Here is a 20,250-nt window from a genome sequence, read left to right on the forward strand (position 1 = left end):
CATAATCCAGGCCATAATAGGTGACTGTGATGCTTCTGGACACATCTTCAGTGATGTTCCTGGAATCATCGGGTGTTTCGGGTCTTTCAACATCATACAACCTCCTCCAGGTGACCCAGCCGGGGCTGATCAGACCCCAGCTTGTGTCCAGATGGCTAGCTAATTATGACTCCATGGCTCCCCTCTTTTGAGCCACAGCCATCTTGAGGCCCTCTCTGCCGCATCGGTGGTACTGCAGATGGCTCTCCTCTTCCTCTCTCCCTCGATGCCCAAAATGCTGAAGGCTCTAACTAAAGAACAGGCTACGAATCCCCTACAACCAACCTCCACTGGGAGACACCTTGCTCTCCATCCAGCCTGCTGACAGTTGCTGACCAGTCCTGCGTACTTGGAGAGCTTCCTTTCAAAGGCCTCCTCCAAGCTATCTTCCCATGGGACTGTCAGCTCCAGCAGCACCACTTGCTTAGTAGACTCAGACACTAGGACAATGTCTGGTCGCAGGGTGGTGGCTGCGATATGGTTGGGGAACTTCAGCTGCCCTTCGAGGTCCACCAACAGCTGCCAGTCCCTTGCAGAGGTCAGAATGCCTGCAGATGTTCTTTTGGCAGGTATTGGCTGCTCCCCAGCTCTGACAAAGGCAATGGTCTGCTTGGAGGGTCGGGACCACTTCGCCCACTCAACTCCTGCGCTGACGGCTTCAGCGATGGTCTTCAGGACCTGATCATGCCTCCACAAAGTATAACTTAGGTGCAAAGGGAACAAGTTAACAAGTGTTACTTTGAAAGGTCACACAAAACATCCCTTACATGAGAGGATATAACAATGTAAGACAAGGAAAATTTCCAGCAAGTCTTAATTGTCTGTATGAGTAAGTCACCTTTACTGACTGCTATATTTATCTGGTATCTGGTTTTAAATGAAACCCAATTTCATCCAGTTAAACTTTGAGAAAACAAACACATACTTTAACTTTGTCGTAATTTAGATGATTTGATGCCAAATGTCTGATTATCATTTTTTCAATTAACTGTCTTTTCACTACAGCCAAAGTTTAGATCAACCAGGTTTCAGAAAGTTTACATTTGACCCTCCAAACAAAATGCCAGAGCCAATGAATGAACCATGAGGAATGACAGAGACGAAAGGCAGCTACTTCTCCACAAATACACAGCTTAACATAAAAATACTCATCACACATAAATGGTATAATCAAGCCTTAAATTCTTCTCTGATCTGAACTTGCAAAATACCAAAATGAAGAAATAAGCTGATCTTGGTGGATATTCCATGATAAAATAATTAATTAAAACAAAACAGGCTTTTTTTTACAATTCCACAGAGCTGACATTGAGACTCAATAGTTTTAGCAGCTCAGATTTGGCTCGGATCCTCTTGCAGTCTTCATAGATAGATCCACAAGGACTTGAACATCTGTCAACTACAATGTGATCTGCCAAGGATTACTGCTTATAGTTTACCAAAATGGCAAATGAAAGAGCAGGTTCTTTTAAGGCAATTTGATTTTATGAAGCTCCAACATCTGGCATAAAAAGTGTATTTTCAAGGACATTATTTTGTTCAAGAAACTGCGATCATTAAAAATATTCTTATGCTTACCATTGGAAATACTGCAGTCATAGGAGCTGTATTTGACAAAGCACTGGCAACCCCATGCTGTGCAATGTCCATTGTTACTGCATGAGTTTGGACAACGGAGAGCTCTAACAATCTCTTTAACATAAGGATCATTTGTTCCATGGGCCCACTGAACCTTACTTTCCAGAAGTTTTCTTTCGCATTCATTGTCAAGGAAAGGTCGCATCCCTTCCTCCCAAGCAAGATCATCTTTAAGCTGCATGTCTGAGATACACATATCCACAGCCTCAATAAGCCTTCTTCCAAGAAGGTCATGACACACTACACCAGTGGTAGAGTTCCCCAGGGCTTGTTGGCATACCTCTAGGGCCTTAACTGATGTCAGTCCACTTGGAGTTGGCCATGTTGGTTGCACACCAGGTCGATTCCTGGACAGATGGTCTTCTGGGAAAAAGTAAGTAAAGCTTTCCAGATCGGTTTGGCTTAAGCTCTGGAATGTGAATGTTGGTAAGAATTTAAAAGGACGCTGACTTCTTATTCTGTGCAGCATAACCTCTGGTTCAGAGAAATCCATTACGTCTGGCCATCTGGAATATCTCACTAAGTGATCAGTAAATGTAAGTGACTTGCCTTTGGTGGTGAATTCTTTGGCGCTTTGTGATTGAATGTATTTCAGCAGGGCCATATGTCCATCTGATCTCTCAGAAGACTGGACAATGTCACGCTTTCTGAACAAGGACTGCTCTGGGTTGTTTATGTATTCTGCCGTAATATCCAAATAAGGAACTAACGAAGTGTAATCCACATTTTCATAGGCATTGCAACTAGACAGTAGGTGAGAATGGCCATAGCCAGTGGTGAACTTGTTCACGGAATGGAGGGGCATTGTATATTTCTTCCGACACTTGCAGTAATTTCTTCTTTTCTCTTTCACAGAGTGGGATGGTGTCTTGTCAAACAAACTTTCCCCTGGATGTACTCTAAAGCAAGCAGACCAAAAAGTTAGATAACAAAAATTATTTTCCAACTTCTATTTTGATTAAGTTCAAGTATTTTCTTTGAGAATGTATGTTCCAATCATACAGCAACATGATTAGTCTTGTTACTTTAGATTACACCATAATTTACTGGGAGTAGAAAGCAAGTAAATATGTTGAATGCCTAAATGAATTATCAACAAAGAATTCACTATTACATTGTCTTTCTCATTGTATACTTAAAATATAGTATCATTTATAATGTCTGATTGCAAAAGGAATGAAAACAAAGGAGCACTGTAAAAACATATTATTTTAATAATTAGTAACACAGCGCAGGGGTCTTGGAGGTATACAGCATAGAAACTGGCCCTTTGGACTGTCAAGTCCTTCTGACCATATGCCAGAGGAAAACAATTGGAATATAGGCAAGTCAGCCATAAAATTCCAGAAGGTGGCATGAGTGCTTGCAAAATGCTTTACATGAACTTGGAATTCATTCATTCCAGCATGGAAATGATAGACAATCCATTTGCCCATTCAGAAGAGTCAACCAGCAGGTTACATCCATTGACTGATGCTTCAGTTTTAACTGCAGTGTAAAAAAAAAACACAACTCAACATTAAATAGCTCTTGATAGTGAAAAACTGAGTATTGTACTTTCAAGGAAGTGGCACTCAGCCTAATCCCATTTTGAAAAGTCCCACCCAAACCAGAAGCCCTGGATAAACCAGGATATGCACTACTTGCTGAGGGGTAGAGCTGTGGCATTCAGAACCTGTAATCCAGAACCCTACAAGAAATCCAGAAATGCTTTTTAATGCCATTGTGAGAGCAAGAACGCTCTCTAAGTGTAAAATCAGAGACTAGATCAGATGCATAACAGTTACAGCAGGGTTTAAATGCCATTCCGTCCTACAGAGAAAAACCTAACAGCCTAAATGACAGTGATGCTCCACTCTCTAATGAGTTTAACATCTCTTATGCATGTTTTGAAATGGAGAATAACATCACCCCAGTGCAAATCCCTACAGCATCTGCCGATCTTGTAATCTCTGTCCCATAGGCTGACGTCAGATCATCCTTCAAGATGGTGAACCCATAAAAAGTGTCAGGCCTCAATGGGGTACATGGCAGGGCATAAAAAATCTGTGCCAACCAACTGGTTGGAGTGTTCAAGGACATCTTCAACCTTTCACTGCTGCAGTGAGTTTCCCATCTGCTTCAAAGAGTATCAATCTTGCCAGTGCCCCAAAACAGCAAGATGAGCAGCCTCAATGACTATAGGTCGGCAGCACTTTGAGAGGTTGGCCATGTCTAAAGTTAACTCCTATTTGGACAAGGATCTGGACCTGTTGCAATCAGCCTACCGCCATGACAGGACCACAGCAGGTGTAATCTAACTGGCTCTCCACTTTGTTTTGCAGCACCCATTCACAGCATAACATACACCAGGCTGCTGCTTATCAAGTACATTTCAGTGTTAAACACTATCAGCCCCTCACTACCAACCAATACTCTTTAAAATCTGTATCTCCCTCTAGACCTGGATCCTTCACTTCCTTACCAGGAGACCACAGACAGCGTGGATCAGTAAAAGCATTGCCTCCTCGCTGATAATCAACACAGATGCATCTCAAGGATGCATCGTTAGCCCACTGCTCCACTCTCACAACTGTATGGCTAGGGACAGCTCAAATGACATTTATGGATTCACCAATGACTCAATTGTTGTTGACAGATTCTCAGGTAGTGAGGAGGAGGCATACAGGAGTGAGATAGATCAAACAACAACCCCAACGTCAGCAAGTCCAAGGAATTGCTTGTGAGCTTCAGGAAGGGAAAATTGGGAAAACACAGGGGATGGTGATGGAAAGGGAAAGCAGCTTCAAGTTCCAGGACATCAGAATCTGAGAGCATCCATCTTGAAGCCAATACATTGATGCAATCATGAAGAAGGCACTTCAGCTTTACTTCATTAGGAGTTTGAGGAGATTTGGTATGTTACCAAAGACTCTTGCAAATTTCTATAGATATGCGATGGAGAGCATTCTGACTAGTTGCATCAAAGCCAGGTATGGTGTGGAGCCACCAAAGTTCAAAGTAAATTTATTATCAAAGCACATAGAGACATGTCACCATATGCAACACTGAGATTTGTTTTCACACGAGCATACTCAGTAAATTCAAGAAACATAATAGAATCAATAAAAGGCCAGATCCAACAGTATGGACAAGCAACCAATATGCAAAAGGAAAATGTTCAAATATCTAGCAGAGAGAAAAAATAACAAATAAAATAAAGCATAATAATAAATAAACAAGTAAATTAATTACGTATACTGAATAGATTTTTTTAAATATGCATAAAAATACTGTATATTAAAAAAAAGTGAGGTAGCGTCCATGGGTTCAATGTCCATTTAGGAATTGGATGGCAGAGGGGAAGAAGCTGTTCCTGAATCGCTGAGTGTGTGTCTTCAGGTTTCTTTATTTCCTACCTGATGGTAACCGCGAGAAAAGGGCATGCCCTGGGTGCTGGAGGTCCTTAATAATCTCTGAGACACTGCTCCCTAAAGTTGTCCGGGGTACTTTGTAGCTTGTGCCCAAGATGGAGCTGACTAGATTTACAACCTTTTGCAGCTTCTTTCAGTCCTGTGCAGTAGCAACCCCATACCCCCATACCAGACAGTGATGCAGCCTGTCAGAATGCTCTCCATGGTACAACTATAGAAGTTTTTGAGTGTATTTGTTGACATGCCAAATCTCTTCAAACTCCTAATAAGGTATAGCCGCTGTCCTGCCTTCTGTATGAGTGTTCTTTTGTCTTCGTGGTGTAGTTTCTGCCAGGATATTGATTCACCAGAAGTTGGACCTTCCATTTACAAGCTCTACTCTCTCTATACCCATGACGGTGTGGCTAGGCATAGCTCAAATATCATCTATAAATTTGCTGATGATACAACCAATGTTGGTTGAATCTCAGGTGGTGACAAGGGGGCGTACAGGAGGGAGATATGCCAACTAGTGGAATGGTGTCGCAGCAACAACCTTGCACTCAATGTCAGTAAGACGAAAGAGCTGATTGTGGACTTCAGGAAGGGTAAGATGAAGGAACACATACCAATCTTCATAGACAGGTCAGAAGTGGAGAGAGTGAGCAACTTCAAGTTCCTTGGTGTCAAGATCTCTGAGGATCTAACCTGGTCCCAACATACCGATATAGTCATAAAGAAGGCAGGACAGTGGCTACACTTCTTCCAGTCCTGTGCAGTAGCCCCCACCCCTCCACCCCCATACCAGACAGTGATGCAGCCTGTCAGAATGCTCTCCACGGTACGTCTATAGAAGTTTCTGAGTGTGTTTGTTGACATACCAAATGAAGTATAGCAGCTGTCTTGCCTTCTTTATAACTGCATCGATATGTTGGGACCAGGTTAGATTCTCAGAGATCTTGTCACCCAGGAACTTGAAACTGCTCACTCTCAACCACTTCTGATCCTTCTATGAGGACTGGTATGTGTTCCTTCGTCTTACCCTTCCTGAAGTCCACAATCAGCTCTTTCATCTTACTGACGTTGAGATGAAGTAGGAACAGTCCAGTGATAGAGCAGTGAATGCACGGAATTTCAAGAGGCCGCAGAGGGTTGTAGACTTAACCAGTTCCATCAAGGGCCAAGGGCATAATTCTCTCACCGTTAAAGACTTCTTCAGGATGTAATGCCTCAAGGAGTTGGCATCTATCATTAAAGAGCCTCAACATTCAAGGATGCCGTCTTCACATTTCTACCATTGGTGTGGAGGCACAGGAGCCTGAAGACACACACTCAACATTTCAAGAGCAGATTCTTACCCTCCACCATCAGATTCCTGATTGGTCCAAGAATCCATGAACACTACCTTGTTATTTTTTTCACCTTTTATTTTTATTGTAATTTATAGTATTTTTTATGCCTTGCATTGTACTACTGCCACAAGACAACACATTTCACAACATATATCAGTGATAACAAATGTGATTCTGAATGATGGGATTATCATTGCCACCAGAATACTGGGCAATAACCTAGACGACGAACATGGCCTGATGGTGATGTTGATCACATAGTAGTTGGACTCTAGGTGAGAGAAATGCATTCTATCCGTGGCAATCTCCAATTGACTGCGTGTAGTCAATGACACTTGCACCTAACAATCCTCATGATGCTGTCTACCTGCTTCACATGATCCTCTTAGGAAAGAGGGAGTGAATTTTCTGGTAATACTTCCTTCTGTGCCTACCTTTTCCTCATTCTGAAGTCCAGCATGTGCCTCAAAGGGAATGGATATCCATGCACATGTACCTGGGAGAAGCCAGTCTGAGCAAACGACTGAAGTCAAGACAAGGAACTTAAGCATCTGTGCACACTACTTACTTGAGACTAAGGCCAAAAATACCTGTCCTGGGCTCTTATTGTTGAACAGCCATTGCAGAAAGCAGTAAATCAACAATCTCATTAAATGTAGAAATTGCAAGGCAATGGGTGTCTTAGGGTTTGGAAAATTTCCTCTTCTTGCAAATAAACTTACATTTAGCTGTGCAAGTTTATAGTAGGTGTCAGCTGGAGCTTAGAACTCCAAATCAGCACGCCTGTAAGCTAACTCAGAATGTTATCATGACCCATGCTCCCTGTACAAGTCTTCTAGGCATACCATTGCACATGCCAATGACTTAGACAATAGACAATAGGTGCAGAAGTAGGCCATTCAGCCCTTCGAGCCAGCACCACCATTCACTGTCATCATGGCTGATCATCCACAATCAGTACCTTTTTCCTGCCTTCTCCCTATATCCCTTCACTCCGCTATCTTTAAGAGCTCTATCTAACTCTTGTCTTGAAAGAATCCAGAGAATTGGCTTCCACTGCCTTCTGAGGCAGAGCATTCCACAGAACCACAACCCTCTGTGTGAAAAAGTTTTTCCTTAACTCCATTCTAAATTGTCTACCCCTTATTCTTAAACTGTGGCCTCTGGTTCTGGACTCCCCCAACATTGGGAACATGTTTCCTGCCTCTAGCATGTCCAATCCCTAAATAATCTTATTTGTTTCAATCAGATCCCCTCTCATCCTTCTAAATTCCAGTGTATACAACCCCAGTCGCTCCAAAAAGTAATACATACTGAAGGTTTAGATTAATTTGGCAACCTTATTACTGAGGCAATATATTGTGCCTTCTGCAATTTAGTCAAAATCCGAGGGAAAAAAAATACATGTTCTTAAAATGCAGTGTTATAGTTTAATCCAGGGTTTTCCAAACTGGGGTCCATAGACCCCTTGCTTCATGGTATTAGTCCAATAAAGAAAAAAAGGTTGGGAACCCTAGGTTTAATCAGAATGTTCTACAATAAAAGAACTATCTGGAGCAGGTGGAACTCAAACATAAGCAACTGAGGTAAAGTAGATTCAGTGGTGGTTAAAATGAAGACATGTATCACCAGAGATGCTATCACATAAGTTCTGTGATCCATCACTTTGCACAGTTTGAAGTAATGTTTAATTTATCTTTTGCATGAAAGAAACATTGCACATTTTGTTCTAATATGTACCTCCATTCCTCAATGAAATCAGTGGGGTCATTATTCCAATGTGCAGCTGCCATGGGTTTCCCATCAGCACCATGGAAGTCATTATTACTATTGCCATCAAAGATCCCACAGAGCCCCCTAGTGTTGTTGAAATCAACACTGGGAGCCCGCACTGTTATGCTCATTCCCCAGTCGCTTACGTCTGCACGGACAAATGCCCCTGATGGAAACAGGATCTGTGGAAACAGGAACCAGAAAAAGCCCAGACCCATAACAAAATGTAATCCACTGCTTTAAATACATCATGTTACTTAGCTTTAATTAAAGTTCAAAATACCAATTAAATATAGAAGAATAAAAGACTTCACAATTTAAAAACCCAAATGATTTTCCATATGCAGATCTGCGGTCTTCCACTCACTTTGCTATCAATGGGGTTTCAGAGCAAGGGTTCTAATTTTTAATTTTCACATTACTTTTATTCAATCAACTTTATCTCTGATAATGCCAAATCTGCAGCATTGAATATGGATTTCATTGGAACAGTAATGACCAGTAATGGTGGTAATTTTTATTATTCACTTATCTATGGTTTAAATCCCAAGAGCACTTGCTTCACTACGAGTATGTCAATATTTTGAACAGGTTGAGCAGGGAGAGTCCATAATAAGTAAGACTGGTACATATCTCCAAATATCTTACAGCTAAAAACACTGATTTAAAACTCATTGCCTTGTGGTCAGTGCATATACATGAGGATACTTTTCTTAGTTTGTGAAAATATTAGCCACTTTCTGATGGCAGTTAACAGCACAAAAAATATCATATTATAGTTTCCCTTTAAACTAAGAATCATGTTTATTTTTCCTGTCCACAAATGTATTTGTTACAATGGATCATAACCTTCCATCTTATCAGACATACTGTATGTAAAGAGAAACACTGATATAATGCTATGATTTAAAATACAGATTAGCTCATTCCAATCATTATAAAGCAATGTTATGATGGGCAGTTGGCAATGATTTCAGGAAGAACCTACCGTGATTTTCTTCCCATGGTGTGCATCCATTATTTTGACATGATGTGGTTCTGATCCACTGCTTTTGACTGACAGGTGAGGCCTGGTCTCCTGAAAGTGTCCATTGCACATGTCAAATGCAATGATATCATCACCTTCTCTGGCAACTACTCCACAGTTACACGACACAGCATAATGGCGACTGCCGCAGTCCCATTGACGTACGTGAACTTCAAATTCTCGCAAGAGGCTCTTATACATCACAAAAGTCCCAGTTTTATGGTTGTCATATCGTCTGCAATAAAATAACATCAATTTGTTAGTTTACTGGAAGATCCCTGGTATAAATAACATTTAACAGATGGATGTGAGTAAGAAGTTGCTCTAATAAAGTCCTGCTAGACTCTATCAACATTTCCTAGAATATAGAAATAAATATAAAATCAGAAATACTTCCAAGCTCAAAATATTGGGAACACAAAGTACTAAAGCTGGAAAGAAAGTATATGGAATCACATGCTTTATATATGGAATGGACAGCTAAATTAAATGTGAGTGTAAAAAGATCATGAAATTCCAGAACAAAAGTTTGAGAGAGGAAGCACAACAGATACTAAATGAAATACCCAAGTTTGGAGGAACCATCTAAAGGTGCTGATTCACCATAACTTGATTCAATCAGGAACGTGTGGTATGAACTGTCCCTCAGAAAGCCATGCTAGCAATACCCAATCAGATTATACTACTCAAAATGTTCATAAACCCTTCTCTAAGAATCCTCTCCAATAATTTGCCCATCACTGACATATAGACCAGTGAGTCTTAATTCTCAAGATTTATCCCTGCTACCTTTCTTGAACAATGAAGTAATACTTGCCACTTTTTAATCTGAGTCTCAGCCTGGAAAGGTTCCCAACTGTGTGGAAAACATCATGAAGGACCCAAGAAGGATCAACCGAAAGTCTTGAATGACTACCATCCAGTGGTCCTGACCTCACACATCACGAAGGGCTTAGAGAGGATGATCCTGGCTCACCTCCAACCCCTGGTCAGATCCACCCTTGATCCCCTGCAGTTTGCCTACGAGGAGCACATTGGTGTCGATGATGCTGTCATCTACCTGTTGAACTGAGCCTACACCCATTTGGATAAGCAGGACAGCACTGTGAGGATCATGTTTTTTGATTTCTCAAGCGCCTTCAATACCAAACAGTCCTCATTGCTGGGGGAGCCGGGGGCGGGAAGCTCCATTCAATGAGGGTTGGCACTTCCATTGTATTGTGGCAGACCACAGTTTGTGTGGCTTCAGAGCTGTGTGTCAGGCATGGCTATAAGCAACGCTGGGGCCCACTGGGGACTGTATTTGCTCTCCTCCTGTTTACCCTGTACACCTCAGTCATTAGATACAACACTGAGTCATGTCATCTGCAGAAATTCTCTGATGACTCAGCAATAGTTGGGTGTATAAATATACAGGGACCTGGTGGTGGACTTTGTCAAATGGTGCAAATTGAATCATCTGCAGCTCAACATCAGTAAGACAAAAGGCGATGATAATGGACCTTAAGAAGACTAAGGCAGCACTGCTCCTTGTTAATATTAATGGTGAGGATGTGGATGTGGTGAGGACCTACAAGTACCTGGGGGTGCACCTGGATGACAGATTTGAGAGGTTGTGTACAAGAAGGGCCAGATTTGTCTCTACTTCATGAGGGGAATGAGATCCTTTGGAGTATGCAGGCCTCTCCTTCACATGTTCTACCAGTCTGTTGTCACCAGTAAAATCTTCTATGCGGTGGTGTGCTGGGGCAATGGCATCAACAAGGGTGATGCCACCACGCTCAATAAACTGATTAGAAAGGCTGGCTCAGTTATAGGAGTCAAACTGGACATACCAGAGGCCATGGTAGTAAAAGGACCCTAAAAAAATCCTGGCAATTCTGGACAATGATTCTCACCCTCTGCATAGTCATAGTCACACTTTAATGATCCCGGGGGAAATTGGTTTTCGTTACAGTTGCACCATAAATAATAAATAGTAATAGTAATATTACTATTAGTAAATAGTAATAGTCATAGAAATAATAAATAGTAATAAAATAGTAATAGAAAGATAGTAAGAAATAGTTAAATAGTAATATGTAAATTATGAAATAAGTTATGAGATAAATTATGAAATAAGTCCAGGACCAGCCTATTGGCTCAGGGTGCCACCTTGGCTGAATGGAGGAGCACTTTCAGTAACAGACTAAGATATCTGTGCTGCTCCAAAGAGCGCTATATAAGGTTATTCTTACCCTCGGCCATTAGGCTCTATAATGAGTCAACCTGTAGCTGGGGAAGTGATGACCCCTTCCTGATAGACTGTTTGAGTTAACTTATTTTTTATTCTTGCTTTCTTACGTATCTTTTAATATTCGTATATTTGTATATCTGTACAAATGCCACTGTGACACTGTAATTTCCTATGGGATCAATAAAGTATCTATCTATCAATCGTCTGGTACTACTCCTACAAACCAGCAAAATAATCTTGAAGCAATGAAACTAAAACTAGTGGTATAACAAAATAAACAGTCTTAGCACTTCAGATGTACTTAAGTTTTCCTCAAGGTAATTAAGCTAACAAGCTGACTAATTGATTTTAAGTGTAATTAAGTGATGTTTAAGTGATTTTAAGCAGTCAATTGAAAAGATATCACTTCCAGCTGTCTCTAGCTAGAATCTAACAGAACTTCCAAAGACAAAAGCATGAATACGTAATTTTAAAAAATCACTTCTATCATGCCCCCATCCACATGACTAACTACCATAGTAAGCATAATAAATGCACAACACAAAATACAATGCAGATTGAAAGTAGATTCATGGCTCCTGCACCCTCCATACAAGTACTCCCTAAACAACCTCCACATTTCTGTTACCCATTTCGCTGAGTACCTCTGTTCCCAACTCATGCTCCCAAGTTTTCACTTAATAGCGTTATAATTTGCTCTCTCCCAATTAAATACTTGCCCATACTGTCTGCTCTTATCCCTGTCCAAGGCTATGGGTAAGGTCTGGGAGTTGTAATCACTGTCTCCAAAATTCTCATACACCAAGATATCAGGCACTTGACCAGCTTCACTGTCTAGTACCAGATCCAGTATGGCCTCTCCTTCAATTAGCTACATATTGTGTCAGGAATCCATTCTGGATGCACCTAACAAATTCTGCCCACCTATTCCTTTTCGGTCCCCAAGGTTGTGATAGCCAGGGGTGGTAGTGTGGATAAGCTCCTACTAGTGCTCTAAATGGTGTGCGACTCTAAAAGCCTCTGATAAAGAAGTCCAACTCTTGGCCTTCACGTGGACCTCCTCCCATTTCCTACCTATGCAATTGGTATCAATATGTATTATGTCTTCTGGCTGCTTATCCTCCCCCTGAAGAATGCGGTGGTTATGATGTGAGATGTCGTTGACCCTGGCACATTGGATGACAACATACTATCTGGGAATCTGTCTCATCCGCAGAATCTTCTATTTGTTCCCTACCTATTGAATCTCCTATCACCACTGTTCTCCTCTTCTCCCCCTTCCTTTCTGAGTCACAGAGCCAGACTCAGTGCCAGATACTTGATTGCTGCATTTTTCCCCTGGTAGGTCAACCACCCCCCAACATTATCCAAAGCTGTATCCTTGTATTGAGTGGAATGGCTCCCTGTACTGTCTGTATATTCCCTTTCCCTCTCCTGTCAGTCACCAAGCTAGCTGCCTCCTGCAACCAAGTTGTGACAGTCTCCCCATAGCTCTTTTAAATCAACTCCTCATTCTTCTTAATAATCCAGCTCCAGCTCCCTAACACTGTCTGTAAGGAGTTGCAACAAGACGCACTTCACGTAGATGTAGCAGTCAGGAAGACTGAAGGTCTTGCAGATCTTCAGCATTTGCATGAAGACCACATCACTGACCTGGGATATATTATTGCTACTCTAATTAGGCACTAATAAATAAAGAAAGAGAAACTTAACAGGAATCTCACTCTCACCTCCGCTTCTCCTTGTCAAAGCCTCTTGAGCCAAAGTTTTAGTTCCCCACACTAACCCTGTTCAATTCCAACAATGGCCTCTCCCACAATGCCCATTCAGCTTAAACCTAATTCTTTTTATTGGCCCTTGCCATATGCCTAGTGACTCAAACGATCATATCCTCCGTAGAAAGTACCAACAGGCCCCTCTTGATTTGTAACATCTGGCATATAATCTCCACAAGTATCTGTTGTGTGATCTCAAACTCTGCAGAAATTCCCAACGTTTCTCACTCACTTGAAGTTGTTGGCAGAGCCTCCTTATCCGAATTGACAGAAATATCAAATGCTTTAGTATTTAACTGGATAAATACCAGCACACAAACATAGAAAGTCATTTGGTGATTGCTGCACATATTTAAATTTCCAGCAATTATGGTTGTGAAAAGAAACAACAGTTCAAAGTTCAAATTTATTATCTAAGTATAAGGACAAAAATAATCTTCCAGAAATAGTAGGGGACAGAGGGTCCAGTGAGATGGAGGAACTGAGCGAAATACTTGTTAGTAGGGAAGTGGTGTTAGGTAAATTGAAGGGATTGAAGGCAGATAAATCCCCAGGGCCAGATGGTCTGCATCCTAGAGTGCTTAAGGAGGTAGCCCAAGAAATAGTGGATGCATTAGTGATAATTTTTCAAAACTCGTTAGATTCTGGACTAGTTTCTGAGGATTGGAGGGTGGCTAATGTAACCCCACTTTTTAAAAAAGGAGGGAGAGAGAAACCGGGGAATTATAGACCGGTTAGCCTAACGTCGGTGGTGGGGAAACTGCTGGAGTCAGTTATCAAAGATGTGATAACAGCACATTTGGAAAGCGGTGAAATCATCGGACAAAGTCAACATGGATTTGTGAAGGGAAAATCATGTCTGACGAATCTCATGGAATTTTTTGAGGATGTAACTAGTAGAGTGGATGGGGAGAACCAGTGGATGTGGTATATTTGGATTTTCAAAAGGCTTTTGACAAGGTCCCACACAGGAGATTAGTGTGCAAACTTAAAGCACATGGTATTGGGGGTAAGGTATTGATGTGGAAGGAGAATTGGTTAGCAGATAGGAAGCAAAGAGTGGGAATAAACGGGACCTTTTCAGAATGGCAGGCGGTGACTAGTGGGGTACCGCAAGGCTCAGTGCTGGGACCCCAGATGTTTACAATATATATTAATGACTTGGATGAGGGAATTAAATGCAGCATCTCCAAGTTTGCGGATGACACGAAGCTGGGTGGCAGTGTTAGCTGTGAGGAGGATGCTAAGAGGCTGCAGAGTGACTTGGATGGGTTGGGTGAGTGGGCAAATTCATGGCAGATGCAATTTAATGTAGATAAATGTGAAGTTATCCACTTTGGTAGCAAAAATAGGAAAACCGATTATTATCTGAATGGTGGCCGATTAGGAAAAGGGGAGGTGCAACAAGACCTGGGTGTCATTATACACCAGTCATTGAAAGTGGGCATGCAGGTACAGCAGGCGGTGAAAAAGGCGAATGGTATGCTGGCATTTATAGCGAGAGGATTTGAGTACAGGAGCAGGGAGGTACTACTGCAGTTGTACAAGGCCTTGGTGAGACCACACCTGGAGTATTGTGTGCAGTTTTGGTCCCCTAATCTGAGGAAAGACATCCTTGCCATAGAGGGAGTACAAAGAAGGTTCACCAGATTGATTCCTGGGATGGCAGGACTTTCATATGAAGAAAGACTGGATGAACTGGGCTTGTACTCGTTGGAATTTAGAAGATTGAGGGGGGATCTGATTGAAACGTATAAAATCCTAAAGGGATTGGACAGGCTAGATGCAGGAAGATTGTTCCCGATGTTGGGGAAGTCCAGAACAAGGGGTCACAGTTTGGGGATAAAGGGGAAGCCTTTTAGGACCGAGATTAGGAAAAACTTCTTCACTCAGAGAGTGGTGAATCTGTGGAATTCTCTGCCACAGGAAACAGTTGAGGCCAGTTCATTGGCTATATTTAAGAGGGAGTTAGATATGGCCCTTGTGGCTACGGGGGTCAGGGGGTATGGAGGGAAGGCTGGGGCGGGGTTCTGAATTGGATGATCAGCCATGATCATAATAAATGGCGGTGCAGGCTCGAAGGGCCGAATGGCCTACTCCTGCACCTATTTTCTATGTTTCTATGTTTCTATATACAACTTTGAGATTCATCTTCTTGCAGGCAAACAAAGAAACACTATAGAATTCACCAAAAAAAAACACAAAACGAGACAGCCGCATATTGAATTTACAATACAGGACAATTGCGCAAATAGAAAAAGTAAACAAAAACACAGAGCTGCAGAGTCCCCAAAAATGAGTCTAAGACTGCAGAGCCCATTCAGTGCTGAGGTGAGTGAAGTCTGTCCGGGATCCCGATGGCTGCAAGGTAATAGCTGCTCCTGAATCTGCCAATATAGGACCCAAGATTCCTGCACCTCCCACCCATCAGTAGTAGTGAGAAGAGAGGGAGACCAGCCAAATGCGAGCAGATGGCCCCTAACACTTGTTCGCTTTCCACTCTCGCCTTTGACAATTTTAATCTTTCTTGACACTTTATTCAGCACAGAGCAATGGAGCCGGCCACAGGTTCGTCGTCCGCTATCGGGCCAAAACGCAGCATCCACCCCCAGCAACGGCCGCCCCGGCCATACCTGTGCTCTTCCGAGTCTAGTTCGCCAGATCTCCCAGGAAATCACAAGAGTGTCAGATCGGTTAGTCGGTCCAAAAGTACATCCTTAAAAGGGAAATTACAGGCTCCAGCTGCAGCGATCGAAGTTCAGAAATATTATCTTCTAGAGTACTTAGTAGTTTTCAGAACTGTCTACAAAACATCACCACTGGTTGCCGGCACTATCTTGCAAATTCTAAACCGGTGTAATATTGTGGAATTCCTTCTTAATACACAAAGACAGTTATTACACTGTTAATCAGTGGTTTCTAGCTTTACAGCATAAACATTTCATGTTGATAGCCTCCACAGTCATCTGTGGCAATGAATTCTACAGGTGAAGATGGGGGAGGAGAAGATGGCGGCGCGATGGCAGCGCGCGCGGCCTCTCTGATGATGAATATCTGTTATCTGTCAAGTAGTGGACCGTGCACAATTTTGATTTGATGGAGACAGATGTGAGAGCACGGAGGAACATCTGAAAAACTTCTGAAATGCCCCCTTCGCTGCCACTGCTACTGCGTGGTAACCGGAATCTCCGGAGCAGCAGGTCCCAAAATCCTCGGCTTTGCTAGTTTCAGCGGCCGGGGCGAGGTCAAAGGCGCTCAGCAGAGGATGGCGCTCGGGTGGCTGGTCGGAAGCTCGAAGTTTTCGGACAAATGGACTCAGTGTCAGCTGTGGTCGGCTGCTTCGAAGGCATCGGGAAGTTGATGGTGTCTGGAGGTTTATGGCAGGGAGTTTCTCCCTTCTGCTGCGTACTATTGGGGACTCGGGAGTCGATCGACTCAGGGACTTTTGAGACATTTTTTTCCATGCCCATAGTTTGTTCCTCATCAAATTATGGTATTGCTTTGCACCGCTGTAACTATATGTTATAATTATGTGGTTCTGTCAGTGTTAGTCTTTGGTTTGTCCTGTTTTCTGTGATATCACTCCGGAGAAACATTGTATATTTCTCAATGCATGTACGCATTTCTAAATGACAATAAAAGAGGACTGAGTGTTCTCATAATCTAATCATCCTCTGGCTTAAGAAATCTCTCTTCATCTCTGCTCTAAAGGGACATTCTTCTATTCTAATGCTGTGCCCTCTAGTCCTCGATTCCCTCATTAGAGGAAACATCCTTACCATATGCATTCTGTCTAGGTGTTTCAATATTCGATGGGTATCAATGAGATCACCCCCCCCCCATTCTTCTAACCTTCAGAAAATACAGGCCCAAATCCATCAAACACTCCTCATACATTAACCCCTTCATTCCTTTCGCACATACAGGGCCCAAAACTGCTCTGAGCAGCCTTATACAGGCTCAACGTTACATCCTCGCTTTTATATTCTGGTGCTCTCGAAATAAATGCTGACAGTGAAATAAATATGATCTCTTAGGCCCCCAGATGGGGTCAATAGAAAGAAGCAAGGTGTAAGCGGAGCGCCTTTGTGCTTATGGGCCCGTGTTAAAGTGCTCAGGCTTTTGCTCAATGGGTTTAAGTGAGAACAGGTGCAGGTTTGAATTTCCGCTTGAGATGTCAGAGGTATGACTAGTGTAGATAGGATGGTAGTTCAGGCAGGGAACACCCCTCCGGTGACATGTGGGATTTCAGATTACGTAATGGTCTCCCTGATGACTACATCTGCAGGAAATGCACCCAACTTCAGCCCCTGGCTGACAACGTTAAGGAACTGGAGCTGGATGCACTCGGTCCTTGGACTCACTTTACACCGCACGCTGTCGGAGCAGTGCTGTCAGGATAATCAAGGACACGACCCACCCAGCCAACACACTCTTCGTCCCTCTTCCCTCCGGGAGAAGGCTCAGGAGCTTGAACACTCGTTCGGCCAGATTTGGGAACAGCTTCTTTCCAACTGTGATAAGACTGCTGAACGGATCCTGACCTGGATCTGGGCCGTACCCTCCAAATATCCAGACCTGCCTCTCAGTATTTTTTTTGCACTACCTTACTTTCCATTTTTCTATTTTCTATTTATGGTTTATAATTTAAATTTTAAATATTTACTATCGATTTGTACTCCAGAGAGCATGAAGTGCAGAATCAAATATCGCTGTGATGATTGTACGTTCTACTATCAATTGTTTGGTGACAATAAAATATAAAGTACTATCTAGGAGGCTGAAAACCTCATAGATTAAATTTTTACTGCGGTGGTCACACTCGGAGTGTAGGAATCAGAGTCAATAGGTGACCACTAGGAGAAGTAAGGGGAGAAAGCAGTCAGTGCAGGGTTCCCCTGTGACCGTTCCAGTCAGCAACAAGTGTAACCCTTTGGGTACTGCTGGGGAGGATGACTTATCAGGCACAGCAGCAGCACTGAGGCTGACCCTGAGGCCTAGCAGGAAAAGGTAAAGTCAGGCAGAGTGATAGTGATAAGAGACCCGATAGTTGGGGGGGGGGGGACGGACTGCAAATTCTGTGACAGCGGGAAGAGAAGGCGGGATAGTGTGGGATAGTTGCCTCCCAGGTGCTAGGGACCAGGATGTCTCAGAGCAGCTGCAGAACACTCTCAAGAGGGAGGGTGAACAACCAGAGGTCATGGTGCACAATGACACCAATAACATAGGTAGAAAGGGGGAAGAGGTCCTGCGCAGTCAGTATAGGGCGTTAGGGAAGAGGCTGAAGAGCAGAACCTCCAAGGCAGTAATCTCTGGATTACTCCCAGTACTACGTGTAATCAGGGTAGCATTAATATGATAGTACAGATGAATGAGTGCCAGAGGAAGGGGAGCAGGGTCAGGGTCTCAGATTTCTGGATCATTGAGATCTCTTCTGGTGAAGTTATGAACTTTACGGGTTACACCTGAACCCAATAGCCTTGTGACAAACAAGATAAAACCTGCAGATGCTGGAAATCTGGCTTGAAACGTCAACTGTACTTTTTTCCATAGATGCTGCCTGGCCTGCTGAATTCCTCCTGCATTTTGTGTGTGTTGCCCCATATCCTTGTGGGCAGGTTTGCTACAGCTGTTTGGGTGGGTTTAAAGTAATTTGAGAGGGGGACAGAGGAGAGTGCAGTTGGGGCAATTGTTATTCAAGTCGATGCATTGCGTAGTGTAAATGTGAGGTAGGACAGGCAGATGATAGGGAAAAATGCAGTCAGTGGGATGAGTTGAAGAGTAACGTGGGATGAAGATCAAAAGGAGTGACGAATATAGGACTGAAGATATTATATCTGTATACATATAGTATATGGAACAAAGTAGCACAGTTAGAGATTGGCAAGTATGAAATTGTGGGCATCGCTGGATCATGGCTGAGAAAAGATTCTCGTTGTGGGTTTAACATTCAAGGATACACATTGTATCGAAAGGACAGACAGGTAGGCAGAAGGGGTGGGGTTGTTGTTGGTAAAAAAAAATGAAATCAAATCCTTAGAAAGAGGCGACATAGGATCAGAAGATGTAGAATCATTGCGGGGGTAAGAAACTGAAAGGGTAAAAAGACCCTGATGGGACTTACATACAGGTTCCTGAACAGTAGCCAGGATGTGGGATATTAATTACAACAGGAGATGGAAAAGGCATGTAATAAGGGCAATGTTCCGATAATCGTGGTCAATTTGAATATGCAGGTAGATCAGGAAAATCAGGTGGGTGCTGAATCAGAAGAGGGAGAATTTTTAGAATAGAGCAGCTTGTGGTCAAGCCCACTAGGGGAAAGTGAATTCTGGATTGGGTATTGTGTAATGAACCAGATTTCCTCACCACCAACTCAACCTGTAAGTTAATCTTTAGCGAGTCCTGCCTAAGGATACCTGGTCCCTTTGCATCTCTTATTTCTTAATTTTCTCCCCATTTAGAAAATTGTCTCTACATTTATTCCTTATACCATGTGCATGACTAGACATTTCCCTACACTATTCCATCTGCCACTTCTTTGCCCATTCTCCTAATCTGTCTAAGTCCTTCTGAAAACTCCCTGCTACCTCAACTCTACCTTCCCCTCCAGCTAGCTTTGTATTATGCATAAACCTGGCCATAAGGCTATCAATTTTGTCATATACATCATTGACATATTAATGTGAAATGAAGCAGTCCAAACATCGAACCTACAGAACACCACTGGTCACTGAATATGTATAGTTTCAAGGATTCTGAACTGTGTTTTAAGACCATTTATCTTAAACTGATCTAAACTGATTTCAGGTACATTAACAATTTTTCATGTTGAGATTAAACTTTAGCACATGCTCTCATAGTGTATGTAAAAGCAACAAATAAGAGTATCTCTGTATATAATAATGGCAATTAACATCACAGTATCATAGATGATTTGAAACGGCTCATCATCATGATGACAGAGGTACCAGTCAAGCCAGTTCCAACGGCTAGCATCCCTCAAATCTCTCCCATC

At 42.5% G+C, this 20,250-nt stretch overlaps 1 protein-coding gene across 4 annotated transcripts in view; it reads right to left on the minus strand.

Annotated features, from left to right (window-relative positions):
* The window catches only part of LOC140197950 (von Willebrand factor D and EGF domain-containing protein), a 332,457-nt gene that overhangs the window by 201,089 nt on the left and 111,118 nt on the right, over positions 1–20,250 (minus strand). For all 4 annotated transcript variants that reach the window (XM_072258606.1, XM_072258607.1, XM_072258608.1 and 1 more), the window contains 3 exons: positions 9,183–9,456; positions 8,162–8,376; positions 1,618–2,576 (listed from right to left, as the gene is read on the minus strand). In XM_072258606.1, coding sequence (XP_072114707.1) covers positions 1,618–2,576; positions 8,162–8,376; positions 9,183–9,456 — 1,448 coding nt within the window. The remainder of the gene's footprint in view (positions 1–1,617; positions 2,577–8,161; positions 8,377–9,182; positions 9,457–20,250) is intronic.

Source organism: Mobula birostris, chromosome 5 (genome assembly GCF_030028105.1).
Source record: "Mobula birostris isolate sMobBir1 chromosome 5, sMobBir1.hap1, whole genome shotgun sequence".
Classification (NCBI taxonomy): Eukaryota; Metazoa; Chordata; class Chondrichthyes; order Myliobatiformes; family Myliobatidae; genus Mobula; species Mobula birostris.